The following is a 16,856-nucleotide window of genomic DNA, read 5'->3' on the forward strand; positions in this document are numbered from 1 at the left end:
CTGCGAGAGGGCACAGGCCGGGCTGAGGGACCCCCCCTCCCCCCCAGAGTGCACAAATTTTTGTGCACCGGGCTTCTAGTACACTAATAAAGGAGAAAGATACAAATTGACTGTACCTTCACAATGCCAATCAGCTGTGAGTACGCAAATTAACCTCATCGCCTCTGTGGAGACTGACAGCTGGGAGGAGGCAGCTCTCAGCAATGCATGGCCTGCTTGGCCGTTGCCGTGGCGACCCGGGAGCAGGCAAGCGCCACCTGCAGGCAGCACCCAGCATGGCCTGCTTGGCCGTCGCCTCAGCAACTGGGGAGCAGGCAAGTGCGGCCCACAGGCAGCACCCAGCACGGCCTTTTTGGCAGTCGCTGCGGTTTGGAGCACGCAGGCCCCGCAGAGAGCAGAGAACCATGGGGAGCAGACCTAAGCCGTCAGTAGGACATCCCTGAGGGCTCCTGGACTGGAGAGTGTGCAGGTCAGGCTGAGGGACACATGCACGTGCACACACCCGTGCACGAATTTTGTGCACTGGGCCTCTAGTCCTAATATGAAAAGCATATACCACAGGTGATTTGGGTGAACAAAGTAGTACTATCTTAAGTTTCATTATACTATAATGGAAATCAGTGGGGAGGGGCGATTAGAAACTAACTGCAAGGAGTTTATGTATCAAGAATTTCTTTTATGCCCTTATTTGTATACTATTTATGATTTTGGCATAGTGTGTTTACTTTGTGTTGACAGGTGCTAGGCAGGAAAGTTAATGTTTCTATTTTTCTGTTCTTACGTTTATTTAGATTAAAATCTCTGTTTTCCTTTATATTACAGCCTTGGGCCTTTAGTGAGTAAAGTGAAGGAATACCAAGTAGAGACTATTGTAGATACCCTCTGCACTAACATGCTTTCTGATAAAGAACAACTTCGAGATATTTCAAGTATTGGCCTTAAAACAGTAATTGGAGAACTTCCGCCAGCTTCCAGTGGTAAGTAAGCAAGGTCACGGTTTTTTTTCCTGTTTCCCTTTATAGGTATTTCTCTTCTCTTTTTTCCCCCCTCTGGTCAGGGAAGGAGAGAGGTGTCCATCCTAAAAGATCTTTGGTAATCATCCCTTTGTACAACTGTGAAAAAAAGCCCAAAGTCTTATTTTTTATTAAAAATTAAAAATTCACTTTTAAATGAATTATTTTATTGGATTTAAGTATCTCATAGGAATTTAAATATCTGAATGATTCTTATGTTGGAGCAAGATTTAATATTGTTGTACTAGAGGCCTAGTGCATAAAAATTTTTGCACTAGGGGGGCGGTCCCTCAGCCCGGCCTGTGCCCATTTGCAGTACAGGACCCCTTGGGGGATGTCCACCTGTCTACTTAGGCCCACTCCCCGGGGGGATCGGGCCTAAGCTTGCAGTCAGACATCCTTTTGGCAGCCAGGGAGCCCATGGGGGATGTCCAACTAAGGGTTTAGGCCCCCAAAGGATCGGGTCTAAACCGTTAGTTGGACATTCTTAGTGCTGCCACAGAGGTGGGAGAGGCTGCTGCCACCATCTCTGCGCTCGCCAGCCATGAGCCAGCTTCTGGGTGAGTGGCACTTCCCATATAGAAGTGTACTGACCACCAGGGGGCAGCTCCTGCATTGAGCGTCTGCCCTCTGGTGGCCAGTGTACATCATAGCAACCGGTCATTCTACTGTTCAGTCAATTTGCATATTGGCCTTTTATTATTATACTAGAGGCCCGGTGCACAAAAATTTGTGCACTCGGGGGGAAAGGGGGTCCCTCAGCCCGGCCTGTGCCCTCTCGCAGTCTGGGACCCCTCGGGAGATAACGACCTGCTGGCTTAGGCCTGCTCCCGGGTGGCAGAGGGCAGGCCTAATCCCTAGGTGCAGCCCCTGGTCGGGCTCAGAGCAGGGCCGTTTGGGGAGTTGGGGCACCGCCCCCTGTCATGCACAGAGCAGGGGGGCTTGGGAGGTTGCGATGCCACCCTCAGTTACGCTCAGGATAGGGCCGATTGGGGGGGTTGGGGCACCGCCTGCTGTCACACTCAAGACAGGGTCGATGGGGAGGTTGTGGCGCCACCCCCTGTCACGCACAGAGCAGGGCCAATCAGGGGGTTAGGGCGCTGCCCCCAGTCACGCACAGAGCAGGGCCGATCAGGGAGTTGGGGAGCTCCCTCGTGTCACACACAGAGCAGGGCCGATCAGGGGGTTGGGGCGCCGCCACTGTCACACTCAGGGCAGGGCCGATGGGGAGGTTATGGCTCTACCCTGTCACACACAGAGCAGGGCCCGTGGGGTGGGGGGGTTGCGGCGCCACACCCTGTCACACACAGAGCTGCAGGGCGATCAGGAGGTTGGGGAGCTCCCCCTTATCAGGCACAGAGCAGGGCTGATCAGGGGGTTGGGGCGCCTTCCCCAACAGAACAGGGCCGATAGGGAGGTTGTGGCCCCACCTCCTGTCACACACAGAGCCGCAGGGCAATCGGGGTTTGGGCGCCACCCCCTGTCATGCTGATCCCAGTGCCGGGAGACCTCGCGGCTCCACTGATCCTGGTGCTGGGACGCATATTACCCTTTTACTTTATAGAATAGAGGCCTGGTGCATGGGTGGGGCTGGCTGGTTTGCTCTGAAGGGTGTCCCGGATCAGGTGGGGGTCCCCACTAGGGTGCCTAGCCAGCCTGGATGAGGGGATGATGGCTGTTTGCAGCTGGTCACACACCTTCAGGGTGGGGGTCCCCGCTGGGGTGCCTGGCCATTCTGGGTGAGGGGCTGAGGGCTGTTTTCAGGCTCGGACTGAAGCTCCCAACTGCTCCTTTTTTTTTCTTTTTTTCTTTTTTATTCTGAGGCAGCTTTTGCTCTGAGGCTCCAGCTCTTAGGCCTGCGCTCCTGAAAGCAGGTGTCTGGTTTGTTTTGGTTCTACAATTGAAACTCTGTGTCAAGTTCAGGTCTGAGATCCCGACTAGCTGAAAGCTGGTTTCTGGGGTTTTGTTTAGCTTCTATTTTTGTAACTATGTTTCAAACTGCCAGCTCAGAGGCCTGCAGCGGCAAGCGGGGAACGTTGGAGTTCTCCGTCACTGAAGCAAGCAAGCCTCATATTAGTTTCAAGCTGCCTGGCTGCTGGCCGCCATCTTGGCTGGCAGTTAATTTGCATATTGCCCTGATTAGCCAATGGGAAGGGTAGCAGTAGTACACCAATTACCAATTTTCTCTTTTATTAGATAGGACTAGGGGCCCGGTGCACGAAATTCGTTCAGGGAGTGGGCGGAGTGTCCCTCAGCCCAGCCTGCCCCCTCTCACATACTGGGAGCCCTCAGGGGGTGTCCTATTGACAGCTTAGGCCCACTCTCTGCTCCCCTTAGGGAGCGGGCCTAAGCCGCAGTCTGACCTCCCTTTGTGGGAGGTGACCCGGCTGATCAGGGGAAGGAACCAGCCCCATAACCCTGCTGCTGCAGCTACTGCCAGTCACCATAGCCAGCAAGGTTTTTTCATCAACACCGACTCCAGTCCCGTCACCATGAAAAAATGACAGCTTTTTTTAGGCATTTTCAAGGTGTGTCTTTCATGTAATCAAAATTTCTTTATTATTTTTTTATCCTCACCTGAGGATATGTTTCCATTGATTTTTAGGGAATGTGAAAGAGAAGGGGAAAGACAGAGAGAAACATCAAAATGAGAGGAACACTTTGATTGGTTGCCACCTGCATGAGCCCTGACCTGGGCCCCGGCCTGGGAGGAGCCTGCAACCTAGGTACATGCCCTTGGTCAGAATTGAACCCAGACCCTGTCATCGGCAGGCCAAGGCATTATCCACTGATCTAAAGTGGCTAGGGCAGGATATGACATTTCTTAGCCCTCCAGCAGTGGACCTTCGTTTTTTTCACCTGGAGTGTGGTGAAAAACCCTAGACCACCATTTTGGATTGTTATTACCCAAGTTACTAAGAACATTACCAGTGGCACACAGGGAGCTTAACCAATGTGCGGTCAGAAAAGGTGCTTCGCCTATAGTTCACACCAATATGCGGCTTGGCACCCCACCCACCCCCACCCCAGGCTTGACGCCTCTGGCCCAGGCTTCAGGCCTGGGCAGGGGAACTCCATCTCCCCCGATCAGGGCCTCCACCCTTGCCCAGGCCTGACGCCTTGGACAGAGGCATCGACCCCCATCACCCTCCAATTGCCAAATTGGCCCCTTGCCCAGGCCTGATGCCTCCGCCAGAGGTGTAAGGCCTGTTCAGGGGACCCCCATCTCCCTCCCATAGCTGGTTCTGCCCCCCGCCCAGGCTTGACGCCTCTGGCCCAGGTATCAGGCCTGAGCAGGGGACCCGCACACCCCTCCGATTGACAGTTCCACCCCCGCCCAGGCCTGACGCCTCGGCCAAAGGCGTTGACCCCCATCACCCTCTAATCGCAGGATGGTCCCTTGCCCAGGCCTGACGCCTCTGCCAGAGGTGTCAGGCCTGGGCAGGGGATCCTCATTTCTCCCTGATCACTGGCTCTGCCCCCCGCCCAGGCCTGATGCCTCTGGCCCAGGCATCAGGCCTGGGCAGGGGACCCCCATACCCCTCCAATTGCCGGCTCCGCCCTTGGCCCAGGCCTGATGCCTCTGCCCCAGGATTCAGGCCTGGGCAGGGGACCCCCTTCTCCCCCCGATCACTGGCTCTGCCCTCGCCCATGCCTGATGCCTCGGCCAGAGGTGTCGATCCCCATCACACTCCGATCGCCTGATCGGCCCCTTGCCCAGGCCTGACGCCTCCGCCAGAGGTGTCAGGCTTGGACAGGGGACCCCCATCTCCCCCCATCACTGGCTCTGGCCCCCATCTCCCTCTGATCGCTTGCTCCACCCCCCGCCCAAGCCTGACGCCTCTGACCCAGGCTTCAGGCTTGGGCAGGGGACCCTCATATCCCCCCAATCACCGGCTCCACCCCCCACACAGGTCTGATTGCTGGCTCTGCCCCCCGCCCAGGCCTGATGCCTTGCCAGAGGAGTTGACCCCCATCACCCTCCAATCACCGGATCGGCCCCTTGCCCAGGCCTGAGGCCTCCTGCAGAGGTGTCAGGCCTGGGCAGGGGACACCCAGCTCCCACCATCCCCGGCTCCGCCCCTGCTACCCAGAATCTCTGGCACCGCCCCTGCCAAGACCTAAGGCCTCTGGTGGAGGCATTTGTCCTGGGCAGGAGACCCCCAGCTCCCCGCGATCTCCCGCTCTGCCCCTGCCTAGACCTAATGCCACTGACCAAGGCTTAGGCCTGGGCAGGGGACCCTCGGCTCCCTGCGATTGCAGGCTCTGCCCCTGCCCAGGCCTAATGCCTCTGGCCAAGGCATTAGCCCTGGGCAGCGGACCCCCAGCTGCCCAGGATCGCTGACTCCTTCCCTGCTCCCTGCAATGGCTGGTTCCGCCTCTGGCCAAGGCATTAGGCCTGGGCAGGGGACCCCCAGCTGCCCAGGATCGCTGACTCTGCCCCAGCTCCCACGATTGGAGGCTCCACCCCTGCCCAGGCCTAATGTCTTTGGCCAAGGCTTTAGGCCTGGGCAAGGGACCCCTAGCGCCCTGGAGTGCCGGCTCCGCCCCTGCTTCCCACTATCACTGGCTGGTCGGCAAAGGCACCAGGTTCTCTGATCACGGATGGGGAGCAGGGCAAAGGCGGCCCCCAGGGCCGCCTTTACCCTGCCCCTGGCTCTTAGCTCCCCCCTGGGTTTCCGATCTCCGTCAGTGGCAGGGGGCTTCTTCCGTCCTTTCCCTTTCGCCTCCCAGCATTGTGCCTACATATGCAAATTAACCGCCATCTTTGTTGGCGGTTAACCGCCATCTTAGTTGGCGGCTAACCGCCATCTTAGTTGGCAGTTAATTTGCATATCGCCCTGAATAGCCAATAGGAAGGGTAGCTGACGTATGGATAATTACCATGTTTCTCTTTTATTAGATAGGATAGGATGTCCCTATTTCCCCCCTTTTGCCCCCTCTACCCAGCTCTTGCCCCCCACTTCTCTCTGGCCATCACCATACTGTTGTCTGTGTCCATGGGTTTTGCATATATTTTCTTTGGCTAATCCCTTCTTTAAATTCACTTCTTTACATTTTTATTTTCAGATAAGTGCTTATAACTGCACTATTATATATTTTTTCTTATATCATTTAGAATTAAGTTATTTTTAATTGAACCCTTGTAAATTTTAGCACAATTTAATAAATTATGCTAGAAGCAATTAGGAGATTTTTTATGTAATGCAGATACATTTCAATTAATATTTTATTAATTTTTAATGTTTTTTAATTTAAAATAATCTCATACATGTAAAAAAAAACTATAAAATACTACATCATATCATATATACCCTTCACCCAGTTTCTTAGGTGTTAATAATTTAAACATAACAACTAACAAAATTTGGAATATATTTTTCTTATAATCTCTTTAATGTTACTTAATGCATTTACTTTGGTTTTGTTAATCTTCACCTAAGGATATTTTTCCATTGAATTTTAGAGAGAGTGAAGGGAAAGGGAGAGACACATTGATTGGTTGCCTCCTGCACATGCTCTGATAGTGACTGGGGATCAAGCCAGCAACTGAGGTAATGCCCTTGACTGGAATCGAACCTGGGACCCTTCAGTCCATGGGCTAATGTTCTATCCACTGAGCCAAACAGGCTGCAGCTTAATTCATTTACTTTTAATCTATATGTGTCTTTATATTTAAAGTGGGTTTTGTTTTTAATTCACCCTCATAATCTGTCTTTTAATGTGTGCATTTATGCCACTGACTTTCTGAGTGCTTACTGATAGATAGAGTTACTGCCATATCAGGTGGCTCCTGGGGCTTCCAGGACCGGATCCGATCACAGGCAGCAGGCAGGCAGGCAGCTTCTGGGGCTTCCGGGGCCAGCCTGCGGCCCGGGACTGGATTCGATCACGGCAGCAGGCAGGCAGGCGATCGCACACAGAGGCCTGGATGGTGGCTCATGCTGGTGGCTCACGCTGTCCTGCCCTGCCTGCAGTATGCAAATTAGCCGCCATCTTTGTTGGTGGTTAATTTACATATTGCCCTGATTGGCCCGTGGGAGGTGTAGCGAAGGTACAGTCAATTACCATGTTTGTCTATTATTATATGGGATGTACCATGACTATAGAATAGTTATGTCATCCTATGCAATGAGGCAAAAGATAATCAAAATCATGAGCTATTTCTGATTCGCTCTTTATTTTCAATATTTATTTTGCTTTGCTTTAGAATTTATGATATAAAACTTTGAACACTATTAAGACAGCTGTGAAATAGTTCAGTTTACTAGTATCTTTAGGTAAGGTTGACTCTCTTATAACTACTTGATAATTTTAAAAACATTAAAACTCGCCCTAGCCATTTGGCTCAGTGGATACTTCGTCAGCCTGAGGACTGAAGAGTCCCAGGCTCGATTCTGGTCAAGAGCACATGCCCAGGTTGTTGGCTCTATCCCCAGTAGGGGACATTCAGGAGGCAACTGATCAATGATTCTCTCTCATCATTGATGTTTCTCCCTCTTCCTTCCTCTCTGAAATCAATAAAAACATAAAATAAATTTAAAAATAAATAAAAACCTTAAAACTGCAATTATTTCACCAACTCAAGTATGTTATTTATAATTTTATTAACTATATTGATATTTCCCTTATTTTTTTTCTCATTGAAACACTTTTGTTTTTAGCTGATTACTTGTTGTTAACCATTCAGATTCTTGCAAAAATTTTTTCTCTCTCACTTTTTAAAAACCCAGTCTACTTTAAAATAGTAACCGTGATTTATGAGTTCTCTGGAACAACATTTTCACTTTGTAATGAAGTTATGGAATCTTTGGATTGGAATGAATTTTATTAGAGATTACAATTATCTCTTTTTTAATAAACCATGTTGATTTTTGTTTGTGTTTGATCATTAGTTTTTAAAATTCACTAAAATTTAAAAGTCTAGGTTACTGGTAAAGAAAACTTCAATAGAGAAAAATCTCATTGCTGCTTTCCAAGCACTTACAGCTACTACTGATTCCATAATTGGCATTTATGCCATGAATAGAAATTGATGTCCAGGAGAGCCCATCTGAATTGATATTGTTTTCCCTGGGTCACGTACTCCTTCTGCAGTTACTATCTCTCATTTTGTGAATGTCTAATAAATTATTTTATTGAGAAACAACTATTTTGAAATGCATAATTTTGTGACACGGACCTCTTGAATCAGTCTCATAATCAAGTTTAAAGTTGTTGAATGTTTGGTAACTTCCATGAGTATAAGGTGGAATTTAAAATACTTGCCTTGAAATTATTATTGGTTTCTTATTCATGCAGGCTCTGCATTAGCTGCTAATGTATGTAAAAAGATTACTGGACGTCTTACCAGTGCGATAGCAAAGCAGGAAGATGTCTCTGTTCAGCTAGAAGCCTTGGATATTATGGCTGATATGTTGAGCAGGTAAATGTGCCTATAATTTGTATTAGTTGTAATATAAATATGATGTGCATTTATTAAAAACCCCTTCTGATACGTATAATAGAACTTGGTATAGAATTATTCATGTTTAAAATTGTGGCTGTTTTGTAAATATGTGTGGTTAGGAATCAGGGAAAAATAAATTTGTGATTTAAATATTTCAGCAAAGTTTTTATGTTTTATTTTACTCTTATATTCATGAATACAATGATCTACTGAGATAAGATGTATAGGCATGGCAAATTTTTCAGTTAATGTTTGTAAACTTCAAGTTTACACTGCATGTTTTTGAGGAGGAAGGAACTTGTCTTTATACATTTGTTGCTTTTCTACTTTCCTCTGGAAGACAAATTTGGGGAGATACAAAGATCTAAACAACTCATAGGGGAAAATACCTTAAAAGGCCTATCAATTTCAGTTTACCCTTGATTTTCATAATCATTCTATGTCATCATTATTTGTGTGTTAGTTGTGGCTAATGCACTTCAACTTGAAAATAAATAATCAAATGACTTCATGTGGTACATATCGAAGAGGTATCATCCTGACACACAAAGAGCTTATACCAGTGATGGCGAACCTTTTGAGCTCAGCGTGTCAGCATTTTGAAAAACCCTACCTTAACTCTGGTGCCGTGTCACATATAGAAATTTTTTGATATTTGCAACCATAGTAAAACAAAGATTTATATTTTTGATATTTATTGTATATATTTAAATGCCATTTAACAAAGAAAAATCAACCAAAAAAATGAGTTCGCTTGTCACCTCTGACACACGTGTCAGGTTCACCATCACTGGCTTATACTCTACAATAGGGATTAGAATGCAAATGGCTATAATATAAGGCAGAATGAGACTAAATACTAACTGCAAATATAGTGTGTTTTAGGGTTTAAAATGGAAGTATTGAAAGTTCAGTTAGACTTTTTTGTCCTCTGTGTGCTTTGATTTACTAGGATTGTCTTGGCACATAGATATTTGACTGCTATTGACTTATTGAACCATATATGTGAAATGTTTTGGAAGAAAGGGTTGGAGCAACAGGATAAGTGAAATTTAGTATACAGATGTGTAGAAGAAAGACAATGGAAAGAGGGGGTAGTCAAGAGATACTTTGAGTTGTGAACCCTGAAAGAGCTGTAATAGAGAAGAAAAAGCTATCAATAGAGAACATTGTTTTATAGATCTGGGAAGGGGAAAATTACAAAATCATATTGTGTTTTTAAATTTTAATGTACTCCCAGTGTACTCCCAAGTCGGTTGGTTGGATAATATAGGTCTAGATTCCAGAAGGTTTGTAATTTAGGGATACAAATTTCAAAACTACATTCACTTAGCTCAAGTTTTTAGTTGAGTTGGTAGAGATAGTAAGAATTTAGTTGTCCTTTCATTCTGATTTTGGATTATGTCATGTAAATTTTTACTCTTTGAATACATTGAGTTCAGAGGCCAGATATTTCAGTAATGCTCAAACATCTTGAATTTATTTGTTGTTTTCTTTCTTTTTAAATTTTCTTTTAAGGCAAGGAGGACTTCTTGTTAATTTTCATCCTTCAATTCTGACCTGTCTACTCCCCCAGTTGACCAGCCCTAGACTTGCAGTGAGGAAAAGAACCATTATTGCTCTTGGCCATCTAGTTATGAGCTGTGGAAATATAGTTTTTGTAGATCTTATTGAACATCTTTTGTCAGAGTTGTCCAAAAATGATTCCATGTCAACAACAAGAACCTACATACAATGTATTGCTGCTATTAGTAGGCAAGCTGGTCATAGAATAGGTAAGCAATGTTTAAATATTTTCAAGTTTTCTTTAATTAAAAAAAGTATTAATGAATGTTTTTAAGAACCAATATGCTTTTCTTAGGTGAATACCTTGAGAAGATAATTCCTTTGGTGGTAAAATTTTGTAATGTAGATGATGATGAGTTAAGAGAGTACTGCATTCAAGCCTTTGAATCATTTGTGAGAAGGTAAGTTACTAAGATCTCTGTTTTTTTCAAATAAAATTTTTTTCTTTAAAATAATAAGAGCTAGATTAAGTGGGTGAGGAGAAATGGGTTATTTTACTGACAGCCTGGAATCAGGCCAGAAATGTATAAATGTGTAGTGAATTTCTTTTCAATAGTTTTTGAGGCCTGTCACATACATTTTGCTAGGGCAGTGGTTCTCAATTGGAAACCTTGATTTTTTTAAAAAAAAAGAGAGAAAGAAAGAAATGCAATTATGTACTAGAAGGGGCCATGTAACAGAGTTTTCCCCTCTTTGCCTAGAATTGACAGTGTCTTGACAAAACAGTGTCTGGAGACTTCTCTGGTTATCTGCAGCAATACCTTGGTGCACCCAGTGGTTTTAAGTAGCTTTGTACTTATATCGAATTGCTAAAATCAGAAACTGTAGGAATCGTTTTTGTCCTTTTAATTGAGAAACAAATTATTCCTTTATTTTGGGGCATTTATATGCTCTTTCTTCTTAACATACAGCTAGATAGTCAAACCTAGATGAATGTACACTGACATTTTCACAAATAATCCTAATTGCCAAAGAGAGCAAGTTCATATGGGCTTAATCCTCTAGTCATATGTTGAAAATATACAGCATATAGTAGTCCCCCCTTATTCATGGTTTCTATTTTCAGTTACCCACTATCAACTGGTCCAAAAATATTAAATAGAAAATTCCAAAAATATAAAAGACATAAGTTTTAAATTGCACCCTGTTTTGAGGAGCCTAATGAAATCTTGCACCATCCTGTGGGGATGCGAATCATCCCTTCGTCCAGCATATCCATGCTGTATATGCTACCAGACCTTTAGCTGTTTCTGTTATCTGTTGCATGTGCTTTTTTTTTTTTTTTAAATACAGACATGTGCTGCTTAATGAAGGGGATATATTCTGAGATATTTCTTCTTAAGGTGATTTCCTCCTTGTGCAAACATCAGAGTGCACTTACACAAACCTAGGTGGTATAGCCCACCACATACTGAGACCATGTAGAATATAGCCTATTGCTCTGTAGGGGAGAAAAAATAATTTTCTCTCTATCTTTCTAGGTTTTTAGTTGAGACTCCATGTAATATGATAGATTAACAAGAAAAAACACAGCCTTAGCCGGTTTGGCTCACTTGATAGAGCGTCGGGCTGGGGACTGAAGGGTTCCAGGTTTGATTCCGGTCAAGGGCATGTACCTTGGTTGCAAGCACATCCCCAGTAGGGGGTGTGCAGGAGGCTGCTGATCAATGATTCTCTCTCATTGATGTTTCTAACTCTCTATCCCTTTCCCTTCCTCTCTGTAAAAAATCAACAAAATATATTAAAAGAAAACAAAACAAAGTTTAATAACATGTGTATCTCATGTCTACATGGGAGAGACCCACGAAAACTGACTTATCAAAATGGCTGAAGATACACCCCTTAGATATACCATCTTTAGTTGAAGAGAAAAGATGATGTTAGGTGTGAGAGTAGTTAGTTTGGGGATGTTACCAGGAGAAGCAAGATAAACAAGAGTAAGTTTGTTATAAAGATTTGAGTTCTGGCCGCCTTCATTGATACAAGTTTCTCCCTGGCTATACCCTCTTCCTGGTATAGCCAGGGAGAAACCATTACAAATAGAGATTTCCCTTATAAATGTAAATATCTTTTACAAAGGGTACTTTATACGTGGTCTTCAGAGCTTCTCATATCTGCTATTTCTTAAAATTAACCAGCTTAATATAATCTTTATGCTAAGAAGACATATTTTGGGGTGATAAATTCTGTTTCACTACAACTCCTAGGCTATAAACCTATACAGCATGTTACTTTACAGAATACTGTAAACAGTTGTAACAGTGGTAAGTCTTTGTGAAATGCATTGCATTAAGACGGCGATAGTTTTTCAGCTTCATTATAATCTTACTAGAGGCCCAGTGCACAAAATTCGTGCACAGGCAGCATCCCTAGCGGATGCCATCTGCCGGCCGGGGCCTCCCTTCCCCAGCTGCCTGCCATCATTGCTGGCTGAGGGGAGGAGTCGTAGGGTGGTTGGCCAGCCAGTTCCATCCCCTGGTTGAACTCCCTCTCGTACTCCCTGTCAAGGGGACAATTTGTGTATTAGGCTTTTATTATACAGGATGGGACCACTGTCATCATACATGAGGTACTTTATTGACCGAAAAGTTGTTATGTAGCACATGAATGTAATGGCCCTCAAATGTAAGAGTAGTAATCTTGGCAATTCCGATATGCCAAAGAAAAGTCATATAAGTGTATGTATGATGTATAGGGAAAAAATACACACACACACACACACACACACACATACACATATATATATATATATAAGGTTCAGTACTGTCCGTTGTACAAACTGGGGAGGTTCTGGATCATAATCCCATGGATAAAGGAGGGACTACTGTATGCGTATTTCATTTCTATTCTACCCCACATTAACTCTGACCATTTATTATAAAAGTCATTCTGGCCTGGCTGGTGTGGCTCAGTGGTTGAGCGTTGACCTATGAACCAGAAGGTCATGGTTCGTTTCATGGTCAGGGCATATGCCTGGGTTGTGGGCTTGATCCCCAGTGCGAGGTGTGCAGGAGGCAGATGATCAATGATTCTCTTTCATCATTGATGTTTCCCTCTCCCTCTCCCTCTCCGTTCCTCTCTGAAATCATTAAAAATATATTTTAAAAAATAAACATCATTCCGACTTAAGAGATGTTAAAATGTGAAGGCTAAAGTAAATCTTTTAAAAATGAATCCAGTGGAAGAAAAAGATGTAGGGTCATTGGTGTTGAAAAGTCTGGGTTCCACTTTCCTGGGCTATATTAAAGGTTAAGAAAAAGTCTAGTAACAAAGCAAAACAGCAGGTATTGAATCAAGGAGAAAAGTAGTTACTCAAGCTAGTTTTTGTTTCTTTCTTCAGATGTCCTAAGGAAGTATATCCTCATGTTTCTACCATTATAAATATTTGTCTTAAATATCTTACCTACGATCCGAATTATAATTACGATGATGAAGATGAAGATGAAAATGCCATGGATGCAGATGGTGGTGATGATGATGACCAAGGTATTTCAAATTAAATAGAAGAAATTTGTTAAATTTTCATGAAAGACCAGTGTTACAGATGGAGTTGATTTCTTACCCCAAATTGTACTATTTATTATTTACTAGAGGCCTGGTGCACAAAATTTACTAGAGGCCTAGGGTTCCTAGGCCTAGCCAGCGATCAGGGCCTATCTGTGTGGCGATCAGGGTGCCCCCGTTGGTACCTGCCTCGGCCAGACTGGCACCACCAGCCAACTCACCGGACGCCCCCCACCCCCCCCGCCGGTTGCCTCCCTCTGCGATCAGGCAGACCCCCCTGCTAATACCCACCTTGGCTGTCCTGTGGGCTGGGTGCAGCTCCTGTGTTAAGCATCTGCCCCCTGGTGGTCAGTGTGCATCATAACTACCAGTCATTCCATGTTCAGTCAATTTGCATATTAGGTTTTTATTATATAGGACTAGAGGCCCCGTGCACAAAAATTTGTGCACTCAGGGGGGAGGGGGGTGATCCCTTCAGCCCGGCCTGTGCCCTCTCACAGTCTGGGACCCCTCAAGGGATGACCACCTGCTGGCTTAGGCCTGCTCCCTGGGGGATTGGGCCTAAGATGGCAATCAGACATCCCTCTAGCAGCCCGGCAGCCCTCAGGGAATGTCCACTTGTCAGCGGGGAGTAGGCCTAAACTGCAGTCGGACATCCTTAGTGCTACTGAGGAGGCAGGAGAGGCTCCCGCCACCACCGCTGTGCTGGCAGCCATCAGCCTGGCTTGTGGCTGAGCAGAGCTCCTCCCATGTGAGAGCGCCCTGACCACCAGAGGGCAGCTCCTACATTGAGCGTCTGCCCCCTGGTGGTCAGTATGTGTCATAGTGACCAGTCATTGCCAGTCCTTTTGCTGTTAGGGTCAGTTTGCATATTACCCTTTTACTATATAGGATAGAGCCCTGGTGCACAGGTGGGGGCCGGCTGGTTTGCCCTGAAGGGTGTCCTGGATCAGGGTGGGGTCCCGCTTGGGTGCCTGGCCAGCCTGGATGAGGGGATGATGGCTGTTTGCAGCTAGTCACACCCCCTTCAGGGTGCGGGTCCCCACTGGGGTGCCTGGCCAGTCTGGGTGAGGGGCTGAGGGCCGTTTTCAGGCTGGCAGGTGACTGAAGCTCCCAACCTCTCCTTTTTTCTTTTTTTTTTATTCTGGGATTTATTTACCTTCTATGGCTGTCACTGGAACTGAGAGCCGTCTTTAGCTCTGAGGCTCGGCTCCAGCTCTGAGACCTCGGCTGCTGAAAGCAGGTATCTGGCTTTGTTTGGCTTCAATAATTGAAACACTGTTGCAGCTCCAGCTCGGAGGCCCGGCTGGCTGAAAGCAGGTTTCTGGGGTTTGTTTAGCTTCTATAATTGCAACATTGTTTCTTAGAGTGCAGCTCAAGAGGCCGGCAGTGGCAGGCAGGGAACCTTGGCTTCCTCCATCACTGGAGCAAGCAAGCCTCCTATTCGCTTCAGCTGCCTGGCTGCCGGCCGCCATCTTAGTTGGCAGTTAATTTGCATGTTGCCCTGATTAGCCGATGGGAAGTGTGTCTGAGGTACGGTTAATTACCATGTTTGTCTATTATTAGATAGGATAATGATGAAAATGGAAATGACCTCAATATTTAACAATAGCAAATTGATTAAATTATGGGAAAACCAGGTATTGTTATACAGTATTTTCAAAGTCATGTAGAAAAATATTTACTAAAGCAGTTAATAAGTTGAATAAAAAAGTAGGTAACAGGAATTACTGTATCCCAGTTTTATTTCATTACAAAAGAAACTTCAGCCCAGTAAATTTGAAGATTTTAATTGACTTTAATTAAGGGAGTTATGAATCTAGCAACTAGAAGGGCTAATTGGCTTTAATTGAGGTATTTATTAATCTAGCAACTAGAAGGACTCTATGAGAGTTGTACAAAATAGAAGGATCTTATAGGAAGAAGAGTGGGGCAAGGAAGTTATTAGCTAAAGAAAAGAAAGGATTATTTGGGGGCTTGGACTTCTTTTCTTAGGGGAAGGGTTTTCATTTATGCAGATTCCCTCTTCTGTGGAGGATGGAAAGGGCTTATGTGACAAATTACCTTACTGGTGCTTAACCAGAATATTCCATAGTAGTTATTTAAGATTGATGTTTCAGATTGAAACTGCAGTTAGATCAGGTATTAAATTTAATTTTGGTATCATGGACTTTTAACAACAATGATGACATTTTGGGACTGTGGGTTTTGTTTTTGTTTGTTTTTTTAATTTTTTAAAAATATACAGAAAAAAATGTAACATTTTTCTCATGGCTTGCAATTCGATTTTTGTCCGTCAATGTTCTTCAAATTTTCTACGTAGCCTTTTGGTAATGAGGGAAATGAATGTTATTTTTATAGCTATACCTATAGATATACATATTCAGAGTAGTGTGGTTGGTTTGATACATAGCTACTTTCATGAAAAATCCTAAATGTTGTTTGAGACTCTATTTAACTTTAGATTATTCATGAATAATCTAAACATTTCTGAGGCTCTTAAAGTTTATGTGGTGCTATTATTTAAAATTCATGTCATGTTATCTACTCTGGAAAGGAGTAGCACTTAAGGACATAGGGGTTGTTCATGTTTTCTTGTTTGCTTGTTTTAAGAGAATCATAATAGAGATGTTTAAATGGGTAAGTTACTAGGTATATAGGTTGCTGGATTTCCTGTTATTTTTTATAATACTTTTTCATTTGATTCTTTGAGGGAATTTACATAATGACTTTCCTCTAAATTCTGTAATTTCATTAATATTTTAAAAACAAAACAAAAACAACTTACAAAAAACTCCTCTAAACCCTATATTATGCTCTAGCCACTACTGCCCAATTTTTCTCCTTTACAGCAGAACTCCTTAAAAGAAGGCTCTCCAGTTCTTTTCTTCTCCTTCTCTCTTGAATTTAGTTTTCCAGTGATGGACAAGATTGCCAGTGACCTCAAATGTTTGCCTCTACCTGTTACTTAATCTCAGCAGCATTTCTTTATTTAACATTCAGATTACCACCCACACTCTCCTGGTCTTAGTCCTATCTTTGTGATTACTCCTCAGTCTCCATATTGGTCCTCTCATCACCCTGACCACTGATTTGGAGTGTTCTGGGGCTCAGTCCTTGAACTTCTCTCTTATACTCTTACTAGAAGCCCGTTGCAGGAAAATTCCTGCAAGAATAGGGCTTCCTCGGGCCGATCGCACCGCCAAGCCCCGCCGCCCAGGGCTGCACATGGAGGTCCCGGCTGGGGGCGGGGCTTAGGTGGCACACAGGGGCCCGGATGGCGGCTCGCACTGTCCCGCCCTGCCTGCAGTATGCAAATTAGC

General features: G+C 44.9%; 1 protein-coding gene across 6 annotated transcripts in view; it reads left to right on the forward strand.

Moving 5' to 3' along the window:
- Positions 1-16,856, forward strand: part of CAND1 (cullin associated and neddylation dissociated 1) — a 61,389-nt gene that overhangs the window by 30,486 nt on the left and 14,047 nt on the right. For 5 of the 6 annotated variants that reach the window (XM_059683536.1, XM_059683535.1, XM_059683532.1 and 2 more), the window contains 5 exons: positions 823-977; positions 8,316-8,439; positions 9,982-10,238; positions 10,325-10,430; positions 13,370-13,515. In XM_059683536.1, coding sequence (XP_059539519.1) covers positions 823-977; positions 8,316-8,439; positions 9,982-10,238; positions 10,325-10,430; positions 13,370-13,515 — 788 coding nt within the window. The remainder of the gene's footprint in view (positions 1-822; positions 978-8,315; positions 8,440-9,981; positions 10,239-10,324; positions 10,431-13,369; positions 13,516-16,856) is intronic. The other variant, XM_059683534.1, reaches the window with a different exon arrangement.

This window comes from Myotis daubentonii, chromosome 2 (genome assembly GCF_963259705.1).
Source record: "Myotis daubentonii chromosome 2, mMyoDau2.1, whole genome shotgun sequence".
In the NCBI taxonomy this organism is placed as follows: Eukaryota; Metazoa; Chordata; class Mammalia; order Chiroptera; family Vespertilionidae; genus Myotis; species Myotis daubentonii.